At 47.4% G+C, this 25,546-nt stretch overlaps 1 protein-coding gene across 1 annotated transcript; it reads left to right on the top strand.

Annotated features, from left to right (window-relative positions):
* Nucleotides 1-5,091: 5,091 nt before the first annotated feature.
* COMMD7 (COMM domain containing 7) lies at nt 5,092-20,323 on the top strand. The gene is made up of 9 exons (XM_063121319.1): nt 5,092-5,203; nt 7,919-7,972; nt 9,809-9,911; nt 13,380-13,436; nt 13,520-13,557; nt 15,550-15,640; nt 15,755-15,804; nt 17,187-17,235; nt 19,926-20,323. The coding sequence occupies exons 1-9, from the start codon at nt 5,120-5,122 to the stop codon at nt 20,000-20,002; spliced, it is 603 nt and encodes a 200-aa protein (XP_062977389.1). The 5' UTR covers nt 5,092-5,119; the 3' UTR covers nt 20,003-20,323.
* The last annotated feature ends 5,223 nt before the right edge of the window (nt 20,324-25,546 follow it).

Raw genomic sequence — 25,546 nt, 5'->3', positions numbered from 1 at the left:
ATACATTTGCAGGGGCCATTTTACCACATGCTTACTGAAAAATACACGTCCCACTTTAGGATGTCTGCTTTTTTATTTCAAGAGGGCCACTGATTAGACAAACATTAAAAAGTGCAACGTCAGAATCAGGTGGGAGAATCTTTCAGTCTCCACTTGAGAATCCTCCTCACACTTCTTCATACGGCACCGAGTTAAATTATGGAATTCGCTTCGACAAGATGTAGTGATGGCCACCACTTAAAAGGGGGTTAGACAAATTCATGGAGTCAAAGGCTATCAATGGCTACTACTCCTGATGGCTATAGGCCACCTTCAGTATCAGATGGCAGCATGTCTATGTATGCTACTTGCTGGGGAACATGGGCAGGGGTGCCATCGCACTCACATCCTGCTTGTGGGTTTTCCGTGGGCAACATGTTGGCCACTGTGTGAAGAGAATGCTGAGCTAGATCATAGAATCATAGAATAGCAGAGCTGGAAGGGGCCTACAAGGCCATCGAGTCCAACCCCCTGCTCAAGGCAGGAATCCACCCTAAAGCATCCCTCACAGATGGTTGTCCAGCTGCCTTTGAAGGCCTCTAGGGTGGGAGAGCCCACAACCTCCCTAGGTAACTGGTTCCATTGTTGTACTGCTCTAACAGTCAGGAAGTTTTTCCTGATGTCCAGCCGGAATCTGGCTTCCTTTAACTTGAGCCCGTTATTCCGTGTCCTGCACTCTGGGAGGATCGAGAAGAGATCCTGGCCCTCCTCTGTGGGACAACCTTTCAAGTATTTGAAGAGTGCTATCAGGTCTCCCCTCAATCTTCTCTTCTCCAGGCTAAACATTATTATTATTATTATTATTATTATTATTATTATTATTATTTATTTATTTATTTATATAGCACCATCAATGTACATGGTGCTGTACAGATAACACAGTAAATAGCAAGACCCTGCCGCATAGGCTTACAATCTAATAAGTTGTAGAAAACAATAAAGAGGGAAGGAGAATGCAAACAGGCACAGGGAAGTGTAAACAGGCACCGGGTAGGGTGAAGCTAACAGTATAGAGTCAGAACAAACTCAATATTTGAAGGCTATAGGGAAAAGAAAAGTTTTTAGCTGAGTTTTAAAAGCAGTGATTGAGTTTGTAGTTCTCAAGTGTTCTGGAAGAGCGTTCCAGGCGTAAGGGGCAGCAGAAGAAAAAGGACGAAGCCGAGTAAGGGAAGTGGAGGTCCTTGGGCAGGCGAGAAGCATGGCATCAGAGGAGCGGAGAGCACGAGCGGGGCAATAGTGTGAGATGAGAGAGGAGAGATAGACAGGAGCTAGACCGTGAAAAGCTTTGAAGGTCAGCAGGAGAAGTTTATATTGGATTCTGGAGTGAATTGGAAGCCAATGAAGAGATTTCAGAAGTGGAGTGACATGGTCAGAGCGGCGAGCCAAGAAGATGATCTTAACAGCAGAGTGGTGGACAGAGACCAGCGGACTGATGTGAGACGAAGGAAGGCCAGAGAGAAGAAGGTTGCAGTAGTCCAACCGAGAGATAACCAGTGCGTGAACGAGAGTCTTGGCAGAAGAGACAGACAAAAATGGTCGAATTCTGACAATATTATACAGGAAGAAACGACAGGATTTAGCTACTGCCTCGATGTGAGGAGTAAAGGAGAGCGAGGAGTCAAATATAAAGCCAAGACTACGAGCTTCCTTGACCGGAGTAAGCGTGACATCGTTGACAGGAAGAGAGAATGAGAGGTGAGGAGAAGGTTTAGGAGGAAAAACAAGCAATTCAGTCTTTGCCATGTTAAGTTTCAAACATGCCCAGTTCTTTCAGTCTCTCTTCCTAGGGCTTTGTTTCCAGACCCCTGATCATCCTGGTTGCCCTCCTCTGAACACACTCCACCTTGTCTATGTCCTTCTTGAATTGTGGAGCCCAGAACTGGATGCAATACTCTAGGGCCTTAGCTAGACCTAATGTTTATCCTGGGATCGTCCCGGGGTCGTCCCTGCCTGCTCCCGGGATCCCCTATGTGTTATTTACTTGAACAGGGATGACTCTGTGAAGATCCCGGGATAAACCTTAGGTCTAGCTAAGGCCTAGATGAGGCCTAACCAGGGCTGAATAGAGAGGAACCACTACCTCAAGCGATTTGGAAGCTATACTTCTATTATTGCAGCCCAAAATAGCATTTGCCTCTCTTGCAGCCATATCGCACTGTTGGCTCATATTCAGCTTGTGATCTACAACAGTTCCAAGATCCTTCTCGTTTGTAGTACTGCTGAGCCAAGTATCCCCCGTCTTGTAACCCTTGGTCTCATCTATCATAGCTTTTCTTATGTTCTTAAAGTTAACATTATTCAGAACGCAAAACAACCATCAAACCAAAGAGAAATGTCAAAGGGAGATTCCAACATGAATCTGCTGACCTATCTGCACATTGTACCTTGGCCTTCCCTAACCTAGCGCCCTCCAGCTACGCTGGACCAGAACCTGCATCAACCCCCAGCCAGCATGCTCAACAGCCATCTGGAAGGCAACAGGTTGATTTCTCTTTCACTACAGATTTTGGTTTATCAATGCAGAGGTGGGAGAGATGGTGCTCTTGTGGCGAACGGACCTTGTTCTTACCTCATATAATCTTATTATTTTTATTATTTATTTCATTTCTATATGGCCCAATAGCCGAAGCTCTCTGGGCAGTTCACAAAAATTCAAACCATAAAGTTCAACTTAAAAGTTTGCAATACATAAAAGTATGCAGACCATAAAGTCCAACTTAAAGTATGTTGTTTTTATATTTTTTGACGTTTTAAATTTTGTATACTTTTAAAATGTCCACTGTTTTTTAACTTTTGTAAACTGCCCAGAGAGCTTCGGCTATGGGGCGGTATACAAATTTAATACATAAATCAATTTCATACATAAATATGGAAAATTAAAACCACAATATAAAAGTACAACCAGAATACCATTTGGGTTTTTCTTTTTTTCTTCATAAAACTCCAGAAAAAGAAGTCTGTTCTGAAGAGCAGCTGCTCTGTCAATAATCACCTTTTAGCAGGAGTTGCGGGCAATTGAACGGTGGGTGACCTTGGCCATGCGCTCAGCCATTGAGCTATGGGCTATACCGTAGTGCACCCCTCCCCAACCTGGTGCCCTCCAAATGTCTTATGACTTCAACTTGCAGGATTCCTAACCATTGGCCATGCTGGCTTATAGGTCTTGTAGTCCATCACAGCTGGGGCATGCTGGGAGTTGTACAACTCCCAGAATGCTGGCTGGGGCATTCTGGGAGTTGTAGTCCAACACATCTGGAGCGCCCCAGATTGAGGAAGGCTGCCCTAAGGCGTAAGAAAACTCTAAATCGGGTTCATCTGGAATAACTACCCCAACAGTTCCCTGTACATGCAATTCTGAAAACAGATATACTTGAGGGTACATCTGTCTTAGAGGTTCAGAGCATATTTTTTTTAATTGTGAATGAGAAAGCCCTGTAGTGCTCTGGATATTTAAATCACCACCCCATCATCCTCTTAACAAACTCCTGATGAAGCAGGAAGGTGAAGTTTGTGTAGAACTATATGAGTCCTGCTTCTGATCAGTGGCTGTTTTCACCACTGTCCTTCCACTTCCACAAGATCACACCCGGGTACTGCAGCTTAACTCACCCGGACTTACACAACCATCCACTCGTTCTGTATGTACAGTCATCACTGCAAATTTAAATTCTCATTTCTCACAAAATGGATACTGTTTTATACTGTTGTTTTATATATTTTTGATGGTTTAAAATTTTGTATACTTTTTAACCTTCACTGTTTTTAACTTTTGTAAAATGCCCAGAGAGCTTCGGCTGTGGGGCGTTTTTGTTGTTTATTCGTTCAGTCGTTTCCGACTCTTCGTGACTTCATGGACCAGCCCACGCCAGAGCTTTCTGTCGGCCGTCGCCACCCCCAGCTCCCCCAAGGTCAAGTCTGTCACCTCCAGAATATCCTCCATCCATCTTGCCCTCGGTCGGCCCCTCTTCCTTTTGCCTTCCACTTTCCCTAGCATCAGCCTCTTCTCCAGGGTGTCCTGTCTTCTCATTATGGGGCCAAAGTACTTCAGTTTTGCGGTATATAAATATAATAAATAAATAAAATGTAGTGAAGGCCACCCATTTGGATGGCTTTAAAAGGCGGTTAGATAAATTCCTGGAGGCAAAGGCCTTCAATGGCTACTAGCCCTGATGGTTGTGTGCTATCTCCAGTATTCGAGGCAGTCAGCCTGTGTGCACCAGTTGCTGGGGAACATGGGTGGGAGGGTGCTGTTGCTCCATGTCCTGCTTTGTTGGTCCCTGACCGACAGCTGGTTGACCCCTGTGTGAACAGAGCGCTGGACTAGATGGACCCTTGGCCTGATCCAGTATCAGGGCTCTTATGTTCATGTAAACAACAATAGCACAGGTGTTAAGGGGCGATCCTATGCAAGTTTAGACAGAAAAAAAGGCCTACAACTCCCAGCACACCATGCTGGAAATTGTATTTATTTATTTATTAATTACATTTTTATACCGCCCAATAGCCGAAGCTCTCTGGGCGGTTCACAAAATCGTAGGGCTTTTTTTCTGTCTAAACTTGCATGGGATCGCGCCCTACTCGCTTGAAAGATCTCCATTCAACCACTTGATGGGAAGCAAATAGGAGAAAGGGGGGGATGATGTCCTCATGTCGTGCTTTTCTGGATCTGGAAGTCAGCCTTCTGGACCGCAACGGGGCTTACTCGCGAGTAAACACAACGGGTGGGGAACGCTTTGGAACGGGGCCGCGAGGACGCGCGAAGCCCCAACCCTCCCCAACCTACGGCGGTTTCCCTGGGAATAAAGCCGCGCGCGCCCCTTTCCTGGCTTTGGCCGGGCCTTACTCGCAAGTAAGCACGTCGGTAGCCGAGCTCGAACTGCCCGTGGCCCGCTGGGAACGAGCCCCGCCGTTGCCGTCGCCGCCGGCCGGCCGGAGCAGGAGGCGCGACCGGGGCGGCGCGCGAAAGTGCGGGCGCCGATGCTCAGGCTGAGCCGGCCGCGGGAAGGGGTGGAGCGCGGCGGGGAGGAGCCGCCGGCGGAGGAGAAAGAGGAGGAGGAAGAGGATCGGGCCCGGCCGGGCCATGGGGCTGCTGAACTTCACGCGGGAGCCGGTGCCGGAGGCGGTCAGCGCCGACATGCAGCAGCTCAACCAGCTGAGCGCGCAGGTAGGGCTCCAGGCCGTCCCGTGCGCCCAGGGCGCAGCAGCACCCCCAGCGCCGCTCGGCTCCCCCGACGGGCCGGAGGAAGGAGGGCGACCAAATTGGGGGGGGGCATCGGGGGGGGCACTGCATGCAGGAGGGTGCTGGTGCCGGGAGGAGGGAAAGCGTCGCCCCTCTCCCTCCCTCCCAGCTGCGCCCCGGGGACGGGCGCCCCTTCCCTCTTGCCGTGGTGTCTGCGCGCCCAGAGATTCGCGATCCTCCGGGGAGTCTCCCCCACACACCCTGGCGTTGCCTCTGCGGCCAGGCGGGCCCTGCCGGCGGACCCGGAGCCTGGAGGGGAGGCGGCCTTTGTTCCGCGTGCAAAAAAAGAAAAGAACACGCCCCGTGGAATCAGCTGGGGAGTGAAGCCTCCTGGAACTCCACAGCCCTGCTTTGGGTGTTACTGGCTGAGTTCGGACCACACGCGAATCTAGTGGGGGTGGGTGGGTGGAGGTAAAAGGAACAGAACGGGAAACAACCGTTGCTTAGCGTCAAAGCCGTGCCACCAAACACACCGCTTGTGGCTTTTCTAAAGACGCTCGGGGAACTTCCTGGCCCTTGTCTCATCGCTCATGCTTTTAACTGCTTATACTTATCAGGGAGCCCTCCCCACCCTGGTTCCCTCCAGATGCATTGGACAACAACTCCCATCATCCCCTGCCAGCATGGGCAATGGTTAAGGAATGCTGGAGGGTCAGTCCAAGACATCTGGAAGGCCCCAGTTGGGGAAGGCTGCCATAGGCCATGCTGGCCAGGGACGTTACCTTAAAAGCCTGAGCCAGGTGCCCGGATAACTTAGGAAAATTCTGAGCTCTTTGAATCTCTGCAGAAATTGGTTCCCAATACAATAAAACACACCGTTGTTAGTCCAGTGCGTTGGCATTCCTGACGTTTCCCCCTCGAGATCCTGGCTTCTGTTGCGGGGTTATCCCATTCTCCGAGCCATACTTTCGTCTCAGCTGTTTCTTGGCCTGTTAACTTTCACGGCCTCACCATTCGGTGAACTTTTAAAATAATGTTTCTTTATATTGCATTTTTACTCTTGAGTTCCTAAGCCCTGGTGTACTGAACCGCAACTCCCAGAATCCCCCAGCAGGCATAGGAGTCTGGGAATTGTAGTCCAATAATGTGATCATACACAAGGCGACAACACTGGGCCTGTTCCAGTGCTTTGGTTCTCTTCTGAGAGTTTAGGAAATAGCATTGTTTTCAAGTCCAGGGCCACAATGACAATAAACTGCACTCTGGAGATAAGTATGTTCACATTATTGGACTACAATTCCCAGACTCCTATGCTGGCTGGGGGATTCTGGGAGTTGTGGTTCAGTACACCAGGTTGGAGATGCCCAGGGTGGTATTCTCCTAAGGTTGTAGCCTTTAGTCAGTGGAAATTGTCTCGCCGGGCAGTCCTATGCATGTCTACTCATAAGTAAGCTTCACTGAGGTCAGTGAGAGGTACCAAGGTAAAGCTTCAAGGTTCTTTTGTCTCATTGGGCAGCAGGCTTCTATTTTGTTTAAAACAGTGGTTCCCAAACTTTTTCAGGTAACCGCCCCCTTGGTTCCACAAACTCATGTCAGTGCCCCCTACCCTACACTATAAAAATCATTATTCAGAATAGCGGTTTTCAATGACCCACTAAGGAAGACAATAACAATAAAATTCAAAACAGTAACAATTAATTTAATATTTATTCAAAATCCAAAGCACCTGCTGCAGGCTTGCCGAGGGAGGGAAAAGAGAGCGAACGCCTCTGTTTTGCAGCCGGCATGGCGGGGCACACCAAGCAGGATATGTCTCTTCATTAGCGTTTTGGTGCTTTTGAAACATTTCAATTCACCGTTAAAAGGACTCTTCTTAAATGGTATTAATACATGTGTGAATTCTTCCCCTATATGGCTTGGGACCAAACTACCTTCTCCCATAAAAATGTCCCTGGGTTTTAAGACCTTCTGGAGAGGTGCTTCTCGTAAAAGACCACCTCGAGCGCCCCCCTGCCGCCCCTTTGCCTCTTAGCGCCCCCCTATGCAATCCCACCGCCCCCAAGGGGGTGGTACTACCCACTTTGGGAACCACTGGTTTAAAAGGTTAGGCCATAATCCTGTGCATGTTTAGATGGGGGGGGGGGAGTCCTACATGCTGGGAATTGTAGGACTTTTTTCTGTCTAAACATGCAAAAGATTATGGCCTTAATTACTTTGTAAGTGCTTGCAAAATCATGACTTGTGGTGCCATGAAGTGTCTTTTCCTTTTCCTGTCTCACTTAAAAGGGGATTTCCTCTGCAATGCAAACAGGAATTGCCTAAACGTAAGAAGCGATCCCGTTTTTCTTCAGAACTATTTTCATGAACAGAATGAAAATCTCTGCAGGCTCATATTAAGCCATTCAGACTCCTGCAGTTATTCAAGTCAGGCGAGATTTCTTAGGTGACGACCGAGCGTCCTTTCTTCCATTTGCTTTCACAAGGCAGGAGGTTTTGAGGCAATCGATGTTTAAATGGACAATTATGTAATTGGGATCCAGGACTTTAAGGGACAGTGTTGCTAGGGGAAACAGATCCCGGGTATTGTGGGACAGCCCTTCCCAAGAAGTCTATCCTGAGTGCGGAAAGGGGTTTGGGGAGGCAGGGAAAATCCCTGGCAAATCTTCTTTTGCTAACGTTAATTTTCCTGTCTCTTCCTAGCAATTCTCCGCTCTAACTGAAGTGCTTTTCCGATTTCTCCGAGAACCTAAAGAGGTAATAATCCATCTGCAGGGATGTGTGTAAGAAAAAAATAATTCAGACGTGTAAGTCAGGCTATTTTTAACTATAGTTTTACATCAGGTGAAGATTTTAATCATCAATGTAATTATCATAGTATTATTTTATATAAGATTTTATATATGCCCCCTGGTCCACCCTTTCAAAAGTCTCCATATCCTTTAGGGTTGATATATATATATTAGTGATGACATAAAGGTGATTACTGTTTCTGAGCGTCGAGGATAGGATGGGGTGTAACTTTACATAAAAAGAATAGAAAATGCAAATAAATCCACTGAAATAGGCCCTTCACTGTGTATGCATTGCTTAAAATAAAAACCAGATCCTGCATTTTAAATAAATGGTGCAAACCTAAACAGGTATATTCTTGTTATCCGTTCTGCTTTCTCTGTTGATGGCAAAAGCAAAGAAGCTGTCCAGGCTGGTGAATCATAGAAACATAGAATAGTATTGTATTTTGTATTTCTGTTTTTAGACTTCGTTGTTTTATTATGCTTTTTATGGTTTTAATTTTTGTGAACCGCCCAGAGAGCTTTGGCTATTGGGCGGTATACAAATGTAATAAATAAATAAATAGCAGAGTTGGAAGGGGCCTACAAGGCCATCGAGTCCAACCCCCTGCTCAATGCAGGAATCCACCCTAAAGCATCCCTGACAGATGGTTGTCCAGCTGCCTCTTAAAGGCTTCTAGTGTGGGAGAGCCCACCACCTCCCTAGGGAACTGATTCCATTGTCGTACTACTCTAACAGTCAGGAAATTTTTCCTGATGTCCAGCCAGAATCTGGCTTCCTGTCACTTGAAGCCTGCCCCCACCCCCCTTCATAGAATCATAGAATAACAGAGTTGGAAGGGGCCTACAAGGCCATCAAGTCCAACGCCCTGCTCAGTGCAGGAATCCACCCTATTTTTCCACCCCATTTCCTTCTTCAGCATTTCAGCTTTCTCTTGGCTTCCTCTCCACGGTTTTCAATCCTATTTTGGAAGCAGTAATGGCTAGAAAATTAATTTTAAATTTGTGTTAAACTTTTTGAAAAGATGGTGATAGCCTTAGGACGCATTCTTACAAAAAAAATTAAGGATGTTTTAAAGATGTTTTAATCATGTATGGTATGTTTTTAATCAGTTTTTAATGTGTATTTTATATCATGTTTTTATACTGTTTGTTTTATACTTCGAATGGTTTTAGTTTTGTGAACCACCCAGGAAGCTTCGGCTGTTGGGCGGTATAAAAATGCAATAAATAAAATAAAATTAATAATATTAAAAACTTTACCATTAGATTCAATGAGACTTGACTTCCAGGTAGACGTTTATTTTATTTATTATTTATTGCATTTGTATACCGCCCCATAGTTGAAGCTCTCTGGGCGGTTCACATAAGATAAAAACACTTAAAAGCAATATACAAAAATTAAAAACCACAAAAACGTGCAAAATGCACATACATTTGAAACCACTATAACAATTTGACAAGAGATGAGCCAAAAAACAGACCCAGGCTCATTACATATTGCTAAATGCCTGGGAGAAAGGAAAAGTCTTGTCCTGGTGCCGAAAAGATGACAATGTCCGGGCCAGGTGGGCCTCGTCAGGGAGGTTGTTCCACAGTTAGGGGGCCACCACAGGGAAGGCCCTCTCTCTTATTGCCACCCTCTGAGCTTCTCATACATAGGATTGCACTGTTGAGGGGCCAAATTCTGTACCGGAAAACCAATTCCTTGTGCGTTCAGAATGAAGGTTTGCTCCTTTTGGATGAAAGCATCGTGGAACTGTAGAGGGTCACTTTGTCTGCTTTACTCCTCTTGCAGGTTGAAAGGTTTCTAGCTCAGCTCTCTGATTTTGCTGCCACAAATAAAATCAGCCTCGGTCCTCTGAAAAGCATTGTCAAAAGCCTGCTGTTAGTGCCAAATGGTGAGTGTGGGACATGGGGGTCGGGTCTGTCGTAGAGAGGAAAGTTGGGTAAAGAGATATTGTTCTCCCTTCGTTCATTGTGTGGCTGAGGCATGCTGGGAGCGAAGAGAGGCCACCCTTTGATTAACTTGGGGGGATTCTCCCGTGGGGCCAGAAGCCTCCCTCTATGGCCTGCTCCCCAGCCGGTGATGTTCAGAACTCAGCCCTGAAATTTCAGGGCCAAAGTAAAAGTGGTGGCAGACACATTGGCTGATTCCCATGGCTCATTTAGTCATGCATCAAGTGTGGCAGTGGGCCGGTGGCATCTACCGTATTTCTTCGATTCTAAGACTTATTTATTTATTACATTTTTATACCGCCCAATAGCCGAAGCTCTCTATCGGCTTACGCCATCGATTGTAAGACGCACACTAATTTCACTACCACCAACAGAAAAAAAGCTTTGATTCTAAGAAATAATAAACGCACCCGCGATTCTAAGACGCACCCCGTTTTTAGAGATGTTTATATGGGGGAAAAGTGTGCCTTAGAATCGAAGAAATACGGTAAATTGTGCCATGAAAAGTTGTTCGTCGTGGAAAGGAATGCAGGCCTCTTCTCCCCACTCGCCTCATGCCTTGCCTTTTGGGCACCTTTTCATTGGACACTCCCTTCCCCTAGGGTGACCGTATGGAAAGGAGGACCGGGCTCCTGTATCTTTAACAGTTGCATACAAAAGGGGAATTTCAGTAGGTGTCCTTTGTATGCCTGCAGCACCTGATGAAATTCCCTCTTCATCACAACAGTGAAAGCTGCAGGAGCCCTGCCCTCTTTTGTATCTGGTCACTCTAGTATAACCCCTACAGCTTTAACTGTAGGAATGAAGAGGGAATTTCACCAGGTGCTGCATGCATACAAATTCCCTTTTCTATTCAACTGTTAAAGGTGCAGGAGCCCTGCCCTCCTTTCCATAGGGTCACCCTACCAGGTAGGGCTTCTTGTGAATAAACTATTTTGCAGCCTGACTATGCGTTTCTCTCTTTTGTGACCTACAATCCTTGTTTGGCCGTGAAACTTGGCTGGGCACCCCAAGGGCAAATCCCAGTTTAACATCTTAGGTAGGGTGACCATATGGAAAAGAGGACCGGGCTCCTGTATCTTTAACAGTTGCACAGAAAAGGGAATTTCAGCAGGTGTCCTTTGTATGCCTGCAGCACCCAGTGAAATTCCCTCTCCATCACAACAGTGAAAGCTGCAGGAGCCCTGCCCTCTTTTGTATCTGGTCACTCTAGTATAGTTGCTGCAGATTTAACTCTTGCGACAGAGGGGGGATTTTGCCAGGTGCTGCATGCATACAAAGGACACCTGCTGAAATTGTGCTTTCAGTACACCTGCTAAAGATATAGGAGCCCCTGTCCTCCTTTCCATAGGGTCACCCTACCTCCCCAGTCTGGCTCACATCTGTTCTTGGGACAGAGCTGAGCAAAGAACCCTCACAGAGATAAGAGTTTGGGGTTTTCAGGGCTGAGGGAGCACACAACTCCTTTCTCCATGGCCCGGTTTGTTGTCAGGCAGGGGTGTGGAACCAGATGCAATTTCAGAGGAGCTGCCGGGGGTCACCTTTGGGCTGGAAGCAAAAGGGTGGGGGTGAACCAAGGCAGAAGAGGTGAGGCCAGAATACCCAAAATAAGCATTAGGAAAGGTATTTCAGCCTCTTAGAATGGGGGCAAAACAGCTGAAAAGCTGTGGGGAAGCTACCAAACTACCATTTTGTGAACCGCCCAGAGAGCTTTGGCTATTGGGCAGTATAAAAATGTAATAAATAAAATTAAAATAAAATAAATAGCAGTTGGAGGAAAGTGGGTGGGACCATAGGAAGGAGGCGTGGCCATCTGGGGTGACCTCAGAGGGCCTTTCCCTTCCCTGTTTTGTTCGTTACTGTGATTTTAGAATGTAAGCCATACGGCAGGGTGTTTTGTATTCTGTTTTATTTTGTTCTGTACAGCACCATGAAAACTGATGGCGCTATATGAATAAATATTAATATTAATAATAATAATTGGCCCTACAGGCCTGAGTTCAACACTCCTGTTCTACTGATTAGATCAGCCTTCCTCAACCTGGGGTGCTCCAGATGTGTTGGACTGCATCTCCCAGAATGCCCCAGCCAGCTGGCTGGGGCATTCTGAGAGTTGTAGTCCAACACATCTGGAGCACCCCAGGTTGAGGAAGGCTGGATTAGATAAACACATAACTCTTCCTATTTATTTATTTATTTATTTATTTATTTATTACATTTCTATACCGCCCAATAGCCGGAGCTCTCTGGGCGGTTCACAAAAATTAAAAACATTCAAAGTATAAAACAACAGTATAAAACCATCATATAAAATACAATATAAAAGCTCAACCAGATAAAAACAGCAGCAATGCAAAATTACAAATTTAAAACACCAAGTTAAAATTTATTTATAGACTGTTAAAATGCTGGGAGAATAAAAAGGTCTTCACCTGGCGTCTAAAAGCATATAATGTAGATGCCAAGCGAACCTCCTTAAGGAGCTCATTCCACAGCCGGGGTGCCACAGCAGAGAAGGCCCTGCTCCTAGTAGCTATCTGCCTCACTTCCTTTGGCAGGGGCTCGCGGAGAAGGACCCCTGAGGATGACCTTAGGATCTGGGCAGGTACATACGGGAGGAGGCGTTCCTTCAGATAGCCTGGCCCCAAGCCGTTTAGGGCTTTAAATGTCAATACCAGCACTTTGAATCAGGCCCGGACCTGGACTGGTAGCCAATGAAGCTGGAAAAGGACTGGCGTGATGTGGTTTCGTCGGCCAGTCCCTGTTAGTAACTGTGCTGCCCTGGTTTGTACCAGTTGAATTTTCCGGACTGTTTTCAAAGCAGCCCCACGTAAAACGCATTGCAGTAATCCAAACGAGAGGTTGTCAGAGCGTGGATAACTGTAGCTAGGTTATCTCTGTCCAGATAAGGGCCTGCATAAACGGGGCAGATACGTCAACAACAACGGTCTAATATGGCCCAAAGCGTTCTTGAATTTTACTGTTTTTATTTATTCATTTATTTAGAATATGTTTAGATTACCCATCCATTCAGTGGGCGTTCAAGACAATGTGCAACCATCACCACCACCCACCCACCCACCCACACACACACACACACACACACACAAAGAATCAAATACAAACCCTAAATCATATATTAAAACCAGGGATTAATGATTAAAACCAGGGAGCAGCATTGATTGTTAAAAGCTTAGCAGAACAATATCTTCTTTACCAGGCCATCTAAAGGAAGAGACTAGTTTTCTGCCTGTCATTCATTTACCACTTTGGTTAGGCGTATATACATGTCTTACCTTATTTGCATTTTAGTTTCGTCATTATCAGCACGGTAGCAATGTTGTCTAACTGGGCTATTTTGCTGTGTGTCTTTTTTCAACCCTTCTGTTTTATACGATATTTTATCCTAGGTGCCCTGAAGAGAAGTCTGTCTGCTGAGCAGGTTAGAGCAGATTTTATCACGCTGGGTAGGTCTCTTTTAATATGCCTCTGGTAATTCTTGAAGGTGGCCGCACTTCTCCTGATTAACCGTGTCAAGTTTCTCCTGCAGGGCTGAGCGAGGAGAAGGCCAGCTATTTCGAAGAGCAGGTACTACTCACATTCCTTTCACTACTGTATTTAAATGTGTGGATAAGGGAATGCATCCCCTGGAGTGCACCCTTACTAAAGAAGGCTTTTGCCTTGTAATGAAACACAAGTTGCAAATTAAATCGCCTTTTTTTCCTTCTTCTTTTTTAAATAAAAGGCATTAAGCTTTGGATGTGGATGTGAACGCTGGTGCAGACTAAAACCTCATCTATACCAAGCAGGATATTGCACTATGAAAGCAGTATGAAAGCGATATATAAAAAGGCAGGAGCCACACGACTGCTTTATAGCAATATTGGCCCATTGACGCATACCATATACCACTTTTATACTGCTATACCCTGCTTGGTGTGGTTCCTGCCTTTTATATACCGCTTTCATAGTGCAATATCCTGCTTGGTGTAGATTAGGCCTAAGGCTAAACTTTAGGTAGGGCCTTACTGGGCGCAGAGTGGTAAGCGGCAGTTACTGCAGCCGAAACTCTCCCCACGGCCTGAGTTCGATCCCAGTGGAAGCTGGTTCTCAGGCAGCCGGCTCAGGTCGACTCAGCCTTCCATCCTTCCGAGGTCGGTAATATGAGCACCCAGTGAGCTGGGAGAAAGGTAACCACGACTGGGGAAGGCAATGGCAAACCACCCCACTACAAAGTCTGCCAAGAAAACGTCAGCGAAAGCAGGCGTCCCTCTAGGAGTCAGCAATGACTCAAGTGCTTGCACAAGAGGTTCCTTCCCTTCCCTTTCCTTACTGGGGCCTTAGCTAGACCTAAGGTTTATCCCGGGATTGTCTTGGGGTCATGTCTGTTCATGTAAATGACACACAGGATATCCCAGGAGCAGGCAGGGACGATCCCGGGATAAACCTTAGGTCTAGCTAAGGCCTGGGTGTAGCCCCACAATTATGGAATATCCTTTCCGGAAAGGCTGCCACCTCATCCACCATCTTTAAGAACCAGTTTTTGTGCAGGAAACTTTCTTCAGATGATATGGAGAAAGAGTGCGAAGAACTGTTTTTTACCGTTGACTTACAGGATCTGGTCTTTCCTGGAAGTGTTCTTGTGTGAACTCCACTGGACTCCCAATGGGTCTCTCACAAGAGAATTTGCGGGAGGAATTGCTACTTTAATTGTGCTGCACGCCTTAAATCAGGGCTGTAACCTTCAACCAGTGGATTAAGCAATGGAATCTTTAGCTGATTAATGGAGGAGAGGAAAAGTTGGATAACCGGAGATATCCAATTTTAATAGTTGCATCTGATATCGAAGAACTGATCCCTGTAATTGCTGCTCTTCTGCTCCATAAACATAAGAGAGAATAAAAGGAGAAAGCTTTAAAAAGATGGCATTGAAAAAGAATGTCCTTTCCTCTTAACAACACTCTTTAACATCTGGAGGGCACCAAGTTGGAGAAGACTGTAATAGATAAACACTTCAGCGTTAAGAACCTTTTACAGTTAATTCACTATTGTAGGAACTGACCTTCTTTGGAATACTTATTATATATGGAACCATTGAAGACTATCAATGGCTACTAGTCCTGTGAACTGCTTAGAGAGCTTTGGCTATTGGGCGGTATAAAAATGTAATAAATAAATAAATGTTACCTCCAGTATCGGAGGCAATATGCCTACATACACCAATTGCTGGGGAACATGGGTGGGGGAGGGTGCTCTGGCACATGTCCTGGTTGTGGGTTTGATATGGGCAGCTGGACAACCATCCGTCAGGGATGCTTTAGGGTAGATTCCTGCATTGAGCAGGGGGTTGGACTCGATGGCCTTGTAGGCCCCTTCCAACTCTGCGATTCTATGATTCTATAACTCGTGGGCCCCTGTGTGAACAGAGTGCTGGACTAGATGGACCCTTGGTCTGATCCAGCATCAGGGCTCTTCTGATGTTCTAAAGTCTGTACTAATTTGGCCAAAGTATGGATTGGGGTAGCTGGATTTGGTGGAAATGGTCACATGAATGATGTCTTCTTTTGTAATCTCTCCAAGTGGAAGGAAAATTCTCCCGCCCTCTCGCGTGTGGCTGTGGGGCAGACGCTGATGATTAACCAGCTCATAGACATGGAGTGGAAGTTTGGAGGTAAGCAGTTTTTCTGGGTTAGGAGACACAGGAGATCTCGGCGACCCCCACCCAGTTTGTCCCTCCCCTTCCTCTGCACAGGCTTCTGATTGCTTTTCTCCTTCTCTCCCGCAGTTACGGCAGGAAGTAGTGAACTGGGAAAAGTGGGAAGCATCTTCCTGCAGGTGAGCATCTTGCAGTGCAAGTTTTGGCAGGATGCAGCAGGTAGAGCTTGAGACCAAGATCAGGCCACCGGCATTGGCATGGGGCGGGTGGGGATGGCGTGTACCCTGCAGCTCCACCATGCAGGAATGGATATTGGGGGCAGAATTCAGCATTCTGCGGATCTGTATTTTATTTGGATGCCTAACAGTGAGCTTTCAATCCCAACGGTGGCAATGGTAGGCTTAGAAATTTGGGGGCCGTGCAACTTGGGGAGCTAGTCAGCATCGGGGGGGGGGCGGTTTTCTAGTGGTCTGGAGAGGTCCTGGGGCTTCAGAATCTTTTCCTTGTTTGGAATGTGATTTAAGGGAGTAGGATTTTGATGGGAATAGGGATCAATGCAGAGTGTTGCAGGGTCCTGAGTTTGGGACCTTGAATCTGATGGGACGGAGTGGCGGGGGCTTGCAGATCCGAGGTGCCTAGCGGAAAGAGATAGGGCGGGGTGGAGTGTCCTTCCCCCTGCCCCCAGAGTGTCCTTTGTGATTCCCAGCACTGTGGCAGGGTCCAAAGAAGCTCCTCCTTATTTTCAGGAGCAAGGAGCAACCCTGAACAGCCTTGTACAAAGGATAGCAAGGAGTAGTGGTTAGAGCTGATGTCCAAGAAGGGGTGACACCCCCTGACCTTCTACTCTTGTAGAATGGGCGCTCTGAGTGGAGGATGGAGTGAATTCAGGCTCTCAATTGACCTTTATTTACAGTCAACAAGACATTAGTACAGCCTATTAAATACACACATATTAATAAACAATGAGTGAGAATCCGCCATTCCTCCCCATGGGGTCTGTGGACTCTTCCTCTGGCCCCAAGGCCATCCACCTGCACGGAGCCACTAATGGCTGATAATGAGTTACAAGTTGGGGGTGCCCAGAGACCGGTACCTTCTTGTCTCTCAAGGCCTTGGGCCACTGCAGTTGGAAAGGCCCAAGGGTGTAGCCTAGCTTTGGCTCTCCTTAGCCATTCCAGGAGCCCTGGCTGTATGGAGTAGCTAAACCACACAGCCCTCTCTGTAGGGTTGGGTGCTAATTTCGGCAGTGGGGGGAGGAGTTTCTTCCCTCTTCACAAGTCCACATCCCTCTCCGGGGGTGGGTGGGGGTGTCTCAGCCTTGACCCCCCTCGCCTCCCCCGCCTGTCGATCTGCAATCAGATCTCTAGTTTCCCTTTGCTATTCCACCGCAACGGCTCTTTCCCCGCAATGAGAACTCTAGTCCAGCATCAGCGGTTGCATCTCTGTGGAATGTCCGCAGCGAAAGAATCTCGATTTTTCTGTTTGTAGAAGTGAGGCCTCTTAACTTTTCAGGAGTCCTTCACTGTAACTCAGTTAACTTCTAAACTGTTTTTGTTTCCAGCTGAAATTGGTGATTAAGAAAGGAAGCCAAGTGGAGCCAGTGTACATGGGTGAGTGACCTGTACTGATCTCTTGGGGAGTTCTGCAAACAGAGGGAGGCAACTGAACTCCCAGGAAGGCTGAAATCGACGTTTCATTCCTAAGAGCCAATTGTATCTGCTGAAATTTATTTATTTATTTATTGCATTTCTATACCACCCAATAGCCGAAGCTCTCTGAGTGATTTACAAAATTAAGACAATTCAAGTATAAAACAACATTATAAAACCATAATATAAAATGCAATATAAAAGCTCAACCAGATAAAAACAGAAGCAATGCAAAATTACAAATTTAAAACACCAAGTTCAAATTTATTTATAGACTGTTAAAATGCTGGGAGAATAAAAAGGTCTTCACCTGGCGTCTAAAAGCATATAATGTAGGTGCCAAGTGAACCTCCTTAGGGAGCTCATTCCACAGCTGGGGTGCCACAGCAGAGAAGGCTCTCCTCCTGGTAGCCACCTGCCTTACTTCCTTTGGCAGGGGCTCGCAAAGAAGGACCCCTGAGGATGACCTTAGGGTCCGGACAGTTAAATTTTGTGAGCAGTTAAAGAATGTTAGTTGCATTTCAGCCTTCTTGTTGCAAGAACCTCTGTGAAAACATCAGGGAGGGATTGCTGTTTTGGGGTGCAGCAGGGAGGTGACCTGCTGCTGCCTGTGCAGGCAGTGGCAGATGGGGTCAAGGGTAAGACCCTATGGATGGTTTCTGTAGGGTCTCCCCCCATGCATTGAGCAGGGGGTTGGACTCGATGGCCTTTTAGGCCCCTTCCAACTCTACTATTCTATGATTCTATGACCACATTCACCCCTTTCTCTCCTCCCCTTGCCCACTGAGATCTTGCGATGTCTGGACGGCAGGGAAGGTGAAAGCCTCTCCCATTCCCTAACTATCTCCACTGCGCATAGTTAAATTATGGAATTCACTGCCACAAAACATAGTGATGGCCGCCCATTTGGATGGCTTTAAAAGGGGGTTGGATCAATTCCTGGAGGAGAAGGCGATCCATGGCTGCTAGCCCTGATAGTTGTATGCTATCTCCAGTATTTGAGGCAGTAAGCCTGTGTGCACCAGTTGCTGGGGAACATGGGTGGGAGGATGCTGTTGCACCGTGTCCTGCTTGTGGCTCCCTGGTTGACAGCCGGCTGGCCACTGTGTTAACAAAGTGCTGGACTGGAAGGACCCCTTGGTCTGATCCAGCATCAGGGCTCTTCTGATGTTCTTATGAGATCACTCTTTCTCTGCTGCTCCCAGTGACAGGAAAACAGTGATCTCGGAAGCGGGAATGCTGGGGTTTGGGAAAGAAGAGCAGCGGCAGGGGAATCGGTGGGCGAGAAATTGTCCGGGAAGGTTTGGGCTCAGGGCCCCCGTGGGGGTGCCGTACCTAAGGCGAGTTGTGCACCCCTGCGTAGAACCGAAGGGTTGCAGCCCAGCCCTTCGCCAGAGCAGGAAATCTACCATCACAGCATCACTGAAGTCACCCAGCCTGCCTCTGCTTGAAAGCCTCTAATGCAGAAGCGTTCGCCACCTTCTAAGGCAGGCTCCTCCACTGTTCATACTGGATGTTCTTCTCGATCCTCCCAGAGTGCAGGACACGGAATAATGGACTCAAGTTAAAGGAAGACAGATTCCAGCTGGACATCAGGAAAAACTTCCTGACTGTTAGAGCAGTAGGACAATGGAATCAGTGACCTAGGGAGGTGGTGGGCTCTCCCACACTAGAGGCCTTCAAGAGGCAGCTGGACAACCCTCTGTAAGGGATGCTTAGGGTGGATTCCTGCATTGAGCAGGGGGTTGGACTCGATGGCCTTGTAGGCCCCTTCCAATTCTACTATTCTATGATTCTATGATTCCAAGAGTAAGAACAGAGCGCAGGACACGGAATAATGGGCTCAAGTTAAAGGAAGCCAGATTCCAGCTGGACATCAGGAAAAACTTCCTGACTGTTAGAGCAGTACGACAATGGAACCAGTTACCTAGGGAGGTTGTGGGCTCTCCCACCCTAGAGGCCTTCAAGAGGCAGTTGGACAACCATCTGTAGGGATGCTTTAGGATGGATTCCTGCACTGAGCAGGGGGTTGGACTTGATGGCCTCATAGGCCCCTTCCAACTCTACGATTCTATGATCAGCATTTGAAAGGTGGCTGTCATATTGTCCCTGAATTATAACTTCTCCAGGCTAAACATACCCAGCTCCTCCAACCTTTCCTCCTAGGACTTGGTCCTTTCACCTGGAGAAGCCGACTCCACCTCCTTAAACTGCCAAGGAAGGGGGTTCAACTGCCTGCCTTCATTCCTCTATAGGGTGGAAGCAAAAGAGTCTCTTGGAATTTAAGTTTCACAAGAATTGCACCTAGCCCAGCAATGGGGAATTTCCGGGAGGTTCCCCATCTGGCCACTAGCTTCTGTTGCAGAGCGTTTGGGCCGCGCATTTTGCAGGCAGGAAGACGGCTGCTATCTTCTAGCTTAGCGTCCTGTTTCCAGCTCTGGCCAGCCAGAGGCCTGTGGAGCAGGACGTGGCAAAGAGAGTATCAAGCCAACAACCTTTCCAACCTGTGTGTCCCCAGTACCTGCTACTCCGCAGTGTCCGTGAAAGTTCTGTTTCGCTTTCCTGGCCATCTTGTGGCAGTGAGTTCCGTAAGTTGCACGAAAGTGTCCTTGTTTTGCTAGTCCTGAATTGTTTTTCTTTCCTCCCCTCAGAGTTAACGCTGCCCCAGTTTTACAGCTTTCTTCACGAGATGGAAAGAGTTAAAACCAGCCTGGAGTGCTTCAGCTGAACTGCGGTTGGGTTGATGCTTAAACTGCAGGCGGGCTGTGCGGAAACCAGGACAGGCTGGGCAGGATCTCCCAACTTCTGCTTTTCTCAGCCCAGAAGTTCAAACTGGAAAACGTGACCGGCCCTTACATTTATTTCAGTCTGGCCCACTCATGTTCTAAAAACCGTCGGGGGAAGAAAATGCCCTGTAAAAGCTTTTCCGAGTCCAGAATTTGTGTGGCTGGAGATGTAAAAGGTTTGTTTGGCATACGACGGCTATTTTGATGTCGAAAGAAAATCCAACTAGCAAAAAAAATAAAATGTTGATCTCCTTTTGAAACTAGGAAGGAACTGAAACCGAAAAAATGCAGGAGGGCTTTGATTGCTTGGAGTGACAAGCGGGTTTGCTCCGTGCTTCATTCTGTAGCCTTAGCCCAGGGCTTCTAGCCTGGGCACCAAATTTGACCTTCCAGGATTCCTCAGTTGGTCATGTCCCCTTTCCCCCAAATGATTGGGTGATTTCTCAACTTCTATGCATTTTCCCCCATTCTAAAAGGTTGAAATTCCTCCCCTTAAGGTGTAGTTACTAGCACTGAGAGGTTTCAGCTCTCACTTCCAGTAACTACGCCTTAAGGGGAGGCATTTCAACGTTTTAGAATGGGGGGAAATGCACAGATGCCTGAGGAGCAACTGAAAGAACTGGGCATGTTTAGCCTGGAGACCTGAGAGCACTCTTCAAGGACTTGGAAGGTTGCCACACAGGGCTGCAGATGGTACTTTACACTGCTAGATCAGGAGAGGCCAAATAACCTCTCCTGATCTAGCCCAGGAGAGGTTACAGCCCAGAAATAAGTTCTGGGCTTCACAATACAAGAAGGACGCAGACAAGCTGGAGCGTATTCAGAGGAGGGCAACCAGGATGATCAGGGGTCTGGAAACAAAGCCCTATGAAGAGAGACTGAAATAACTGGGCAGGTTTAGCCTGGAGAAGAGAAGATGGAGGGGAGACATGAGAGCACTCTTCAAATACTTAAAAGGTTGTCACACAGAGGAGGGCCAGGATCTCTTCTCGATCCTCCCAGAGTGCAGGACACGGAATAATGGGCTCAAGTTAAAGGAAGCCAGATTCTGGCTGGACATCAGGAAAAACTTCCTGACTGTTAGAGCAGTACGACAATGGAACCAGTTACCTAGGGAGGTTGTGGGCTCCCCCACGCTAGAGGCCTTGAAGAGGCCATCTGTCAGGGATGCTTTGAGGTGGATTCCTGCATTGAGCAGGGGGTTGGACTTCCATTACCCACCACACCTTTACACACAAATGAACGCATGAATCTCCCATCGGCTATGTCAGGCTAAGGATGTACGAAACCGTGTCCCTTTGCATTAGTGGAATTTTCTGGTTTCCCTCTCCTTGTTCTAAACAGCCCAGAGAGCTTCGGCTATTGGGCAGTATAAAAATATAATCAATATTATTTATTTATTTATTACACTTATATACCGCTCTCTGGGCAGTTTACCGAAATTCTAAAATTAAGTTAAAAACGAGTATACAAATTTAAAATTTTAAAACACAGAACATATACACAAAAGAATTAAAAACAGTTAAAAAACTAAACATGTGGGTGATTAAATAAATAAATAAGTTTAGGAACAGGGCTGTAGCTCAGTGTGATAGAGCCCTTGCTTTGAGAGCTAGAAAAATTCCTACCTGAAACCCTGGAGAGCCGCTGCTGCCAGTCAGTGTCAACAATACTGGGCTAGATGACCTAAGGGCCTAACTCAGAATAAAGCAGCTTCCGATGTTCCTGTGACTGAATGTGCCTCCATACAAAGGACAAACGTATCCCTGCATATAGAAAAGCTAGCATATCAAGAAGAAGGCCAGGCTAACCCTTTCCCTTCTGGAATGCTAGTTTTCTAGGCGGAAGGGTATTTTTTTTAAAATGCAGAGTAATGCATTTACTGCCTCGGGATAAGGAAGCTTCCTAAGTTTGGGCATGCGGTGAAAAAATAGTTGCACAAAGTAACATGCTGGCTGGTGCGTGCAGGTGAGCAGTCGTGGTTTGGGAACGCGCCCCACAGCTGAGGGAAATGCAGTGCTTTCCACTCATCGGAGTGGAAAGGTGGCTCTCCCACACTGGAGGCCTTCAAGAGGCAGCTGGACAACCATCTGTCGGGGATGCTTTAGGGTGGATTCCTGCATTGAGCAGGGGGTTGGACTCGATGGCCTTGTAGGCCCCTTCCAACTCTGCTATTCTATGAAATAAATCAATAAACTCTTGCTCAGGCTTGTTTGTTCATAGAGTTTATTTATTTATTGCTGCATTTATATCCCGCCTTTTTTCCTGCAAGGAACCCAAGGCGGTGTGTACATAATCCCCTTCCTCTCCATTTTATCCTCACAACAACAACCCTGTGAGGTAGGCTGGGCTGAGAGCCTGTGACTGGCCCAAAGTCACCCAGTGGGTTTCAATGGCTGAGTGAGGACTAGAACCCAGATCTCCCAACTCCCAGTCCGACCCTCTAGCCACTACACCACGCTGAGTTTGCATAATCAGCTGCTAATTCTTTCCCTCCCCATCTCCCCCCGCCCCGCCCCCCCCGCGGCTCATCAATATTGTCTACTGCAGACTTCCCCAACCTGGTGCCCTCCAGGTGTGTTGGTCTACAACTCCTAGCTAGCTATGGTCTACTCTGATTTCTTCTTACTGTTTTAAGTCATGTACATCCCACCTTTTGGTGTGTAGGAGGCAAGCGAGGTGACTCACAGAACAAACAGGCATGCTAAAAATCCAAGGCTGATGAAAACTTCTGAACACCTTAAAGAAAACAACAACTTCGTAAAATCAGTTCTAAAACTCACAGTGTGATCAGCCATAAACGCTGAGAGCCAGCAGCCTGCTCAACTGATGAAAACCACGGTTTGACCCAAAGGGCTTCCAAAACAGAGGTATGAACTGAACGCCAGCCAGCCTGACAGGCCGCCCTTGGGGGAGAAGGCCAGAGGAGGCAAGCTGGGCCACTACCCAAAAAGCAAGCCCTGCTCCTTGAAGAGCGTAAGCAGAAACTCTACATGGTCTGCAGCAGCAAAAGCATGTGGGGTTTTGCTTAAAGTGGCTGCAACCCAGTGTGGTATATAGGGAGAGGGTGGTGAAGTCTTCAAGCCTATGCAGGGACCAGTTCACTCCCCCTTTAAGATCCAGGGACTTGAGAGGCAGCAGAGTGGACCACTTGGGTTTGGAGAAAGCATTGCTATGAGATGAGAATGGGCAACTTCATAGAATCATAGAATAGCAGAGTTGGAAGGGGCCTACAAGGCCATCGAGTCCAATCCCCTGCTCAAGGCAGGAATCCACCCTAAAGCATCCCTGACAGAGGGTTGTCCAGCTGCCTCTTGAAGGCCTCTAGGGTGGGAGAGCCCACAACCTCCCTAGGTCACTGGTTCCATTGTCGTACTGCTCTAACAGGAAGTTTTTCCTGATGTCCAGCTGGAATCTGGCTTCCTTTAACTTGAGCCCGTTATTCTGTGTCCTGCACTCTGGGAGGATCGAGAAGAGATCCTGGCCCTCCTCTGTGTGACAGCCTTTTAAGTATTTGAAGAGTGCTATCATGTCTCCCCTCAATCAGGCAGACTGGTACAGTCTGCACCCCTTCCAGCAGCAAAAAATAAACGCTGAAATAAAGCTTAATAAGGACAATTTTAGCTTGCAGCAGGTCATGGGGACCACATGTAGCCCACCCCTGCTATAAGAGATCAAATGCCCCCCCCCAATATGGAGCCCTCTTAGGTCCTGGCTACCCAAAAGACCACCTCTCCCTCCATCCAGCCCAAGATTTGAGGTCCTCCAGGGAAAACCTTTTGGTCACATCAACAAAGTCTGGGCTTCTGGACTGAAAGAACTGGGCATGTTTAGCCTGGAGAAGAGATTGAGGGGAGACATGATAGCACTCTTCAAATACTTAAAAGGTTGTCACACAGAGGAGGGCCAGGATCTCGTCTCGATCTTCCCAGAGTGCAGGACACAGAATAACGGGCTCAAGTTAAAGGAAGCCAGATTCCAGCTGGACATCAGGAAAAACTTCCTGACTGTTAGAGCAGTACGACAATGGGATCAGTTACCTAGGGAGGTTGTGGGCTCTCCGACACTAGAGGCCTTCAAGAGGCAGCTGGACAACCATCTGTCAGGGATGCTTTAGGGTGGATTCCTGCATTGAGCAGGGGGTTGGACTCGATGGCCTTGTAGGCCCATTCCAACTCTGCTATTCTATGATTCTAACTCTTAATAACACCTTCTCTGTGGTGGCCCCATTTCTGTGGCATGCACTCCCACTGGAAGACTAGTGCCAACGTTGGCCAGCTTTCCATGCGAGGTGAAAGCAATCCCTTTTTGACCGGCCTTTTGGGCTTGGGTATTACAGCGAGCTTGCTAACGGGTGGCATGTATGCATTTTTGAAAATGTTGACTTGTTGCTATGTTTTTTTATTGGTTGTGTAATGATATATTGTGACCCACCCTGGGATCATTTTGTGATGAAGGATGAGAGATCAGTTTTATAAATAAACATATGCTGGTGCCCAGAGCTGCAGCTCTCATGTTGGGGATTGGGGGGGGCAGTAATTAGCCCCCCCTTTCCTAAAGGAAAACACGCAAAATCGAGACACACACTTTGGCAAGCCGTTGTAGCACGTAAGTGGGCAGCCTGTGACACAGGTGCTAAAATTAACCCCCATAATGGCAGGAGTAGAGCTGGGTGGCCATCTATCAGGGGTGCTGTCCTCATGGGTATCCTGCATTGGGAGGGGTTAGACTACATGATCTCTGAGGTCCATTCCAATGCTACAATCATCCTTTATGTCCCAAAGGGTTTAGTTTTTACCTCAAACTCTTGCCAGTGAAAAACGGGTCGTAGTCAAAGAGGATGAAAAAAGGGAGACGCAGATTTCTGTGATGTTGCTGGGGCGTGCAATTCTTCCATTGCTCGCTTTACTGGGGCGACCTCACGTTTTGATACAATCGATCGAACCAAAAACATGAACACACGCGCAATTATTATTTTTAAAAACAAACACTGCACAATTGCAATGAAATGTTGGCTTCAAGGTGCCCCTTTTAAAGACTCTGGCTTCCTCTCAAGCCGAAAAGGAAAACGGGGTTTTTCGTTTCCAGAACACGGCTTCCTGGACAAGCACCTTCTTGCTTGCTGCAGAACCTCTCCATTCCCTGGGGGGTTCGGAGTTCCCCAAGGGTGGAGGCGTTTCTAGACAAGATGGCTTCTGGGGCAAAGAGGGCAGATTCATTATTTTTAACAACAGCTCCAATCCACCAGCAGTGGTATGATATCCTGGGCTGGTATTTGTGGGGGTGGGGGTGGGGGTGGGGGTGGGGGGGCACCTTTGAGGCTTCCTTTTTTGAAAGCTGCAGCTCGAGAGTGAGATAAAGCAGGTTCTGTGCTCCTCAGAAATGTATGTGATAATAATAGGGCTGTGCACGGACCCCTGATCCGCTCCGCACCCGATCCGCAACTTTCGGATTGGGTCTTCTCCGCACCGTATCGATCCGCCTAT

Source organism: Elgaria multicarinata, chromosome 1 (genome assembly GCF_023053635.1).
Source record: "Elgaria multicarinata webbii isolate HBS135686 ecotype San Diego chromosome 1, rElgMul1.1.pri, whole genome shotgun sequence".
Classification (NCBI taxonomy): Eukaryota; Metazoa; Chordata; class Lepidosauria; order Squamata; family Anguidae; genus Elgaria; species Elgaria multicarinata.
Note: the sequence above shows the minus strand (reverse complement) of the source record. Positions and strands in the feature narration are given on the sequence as shown.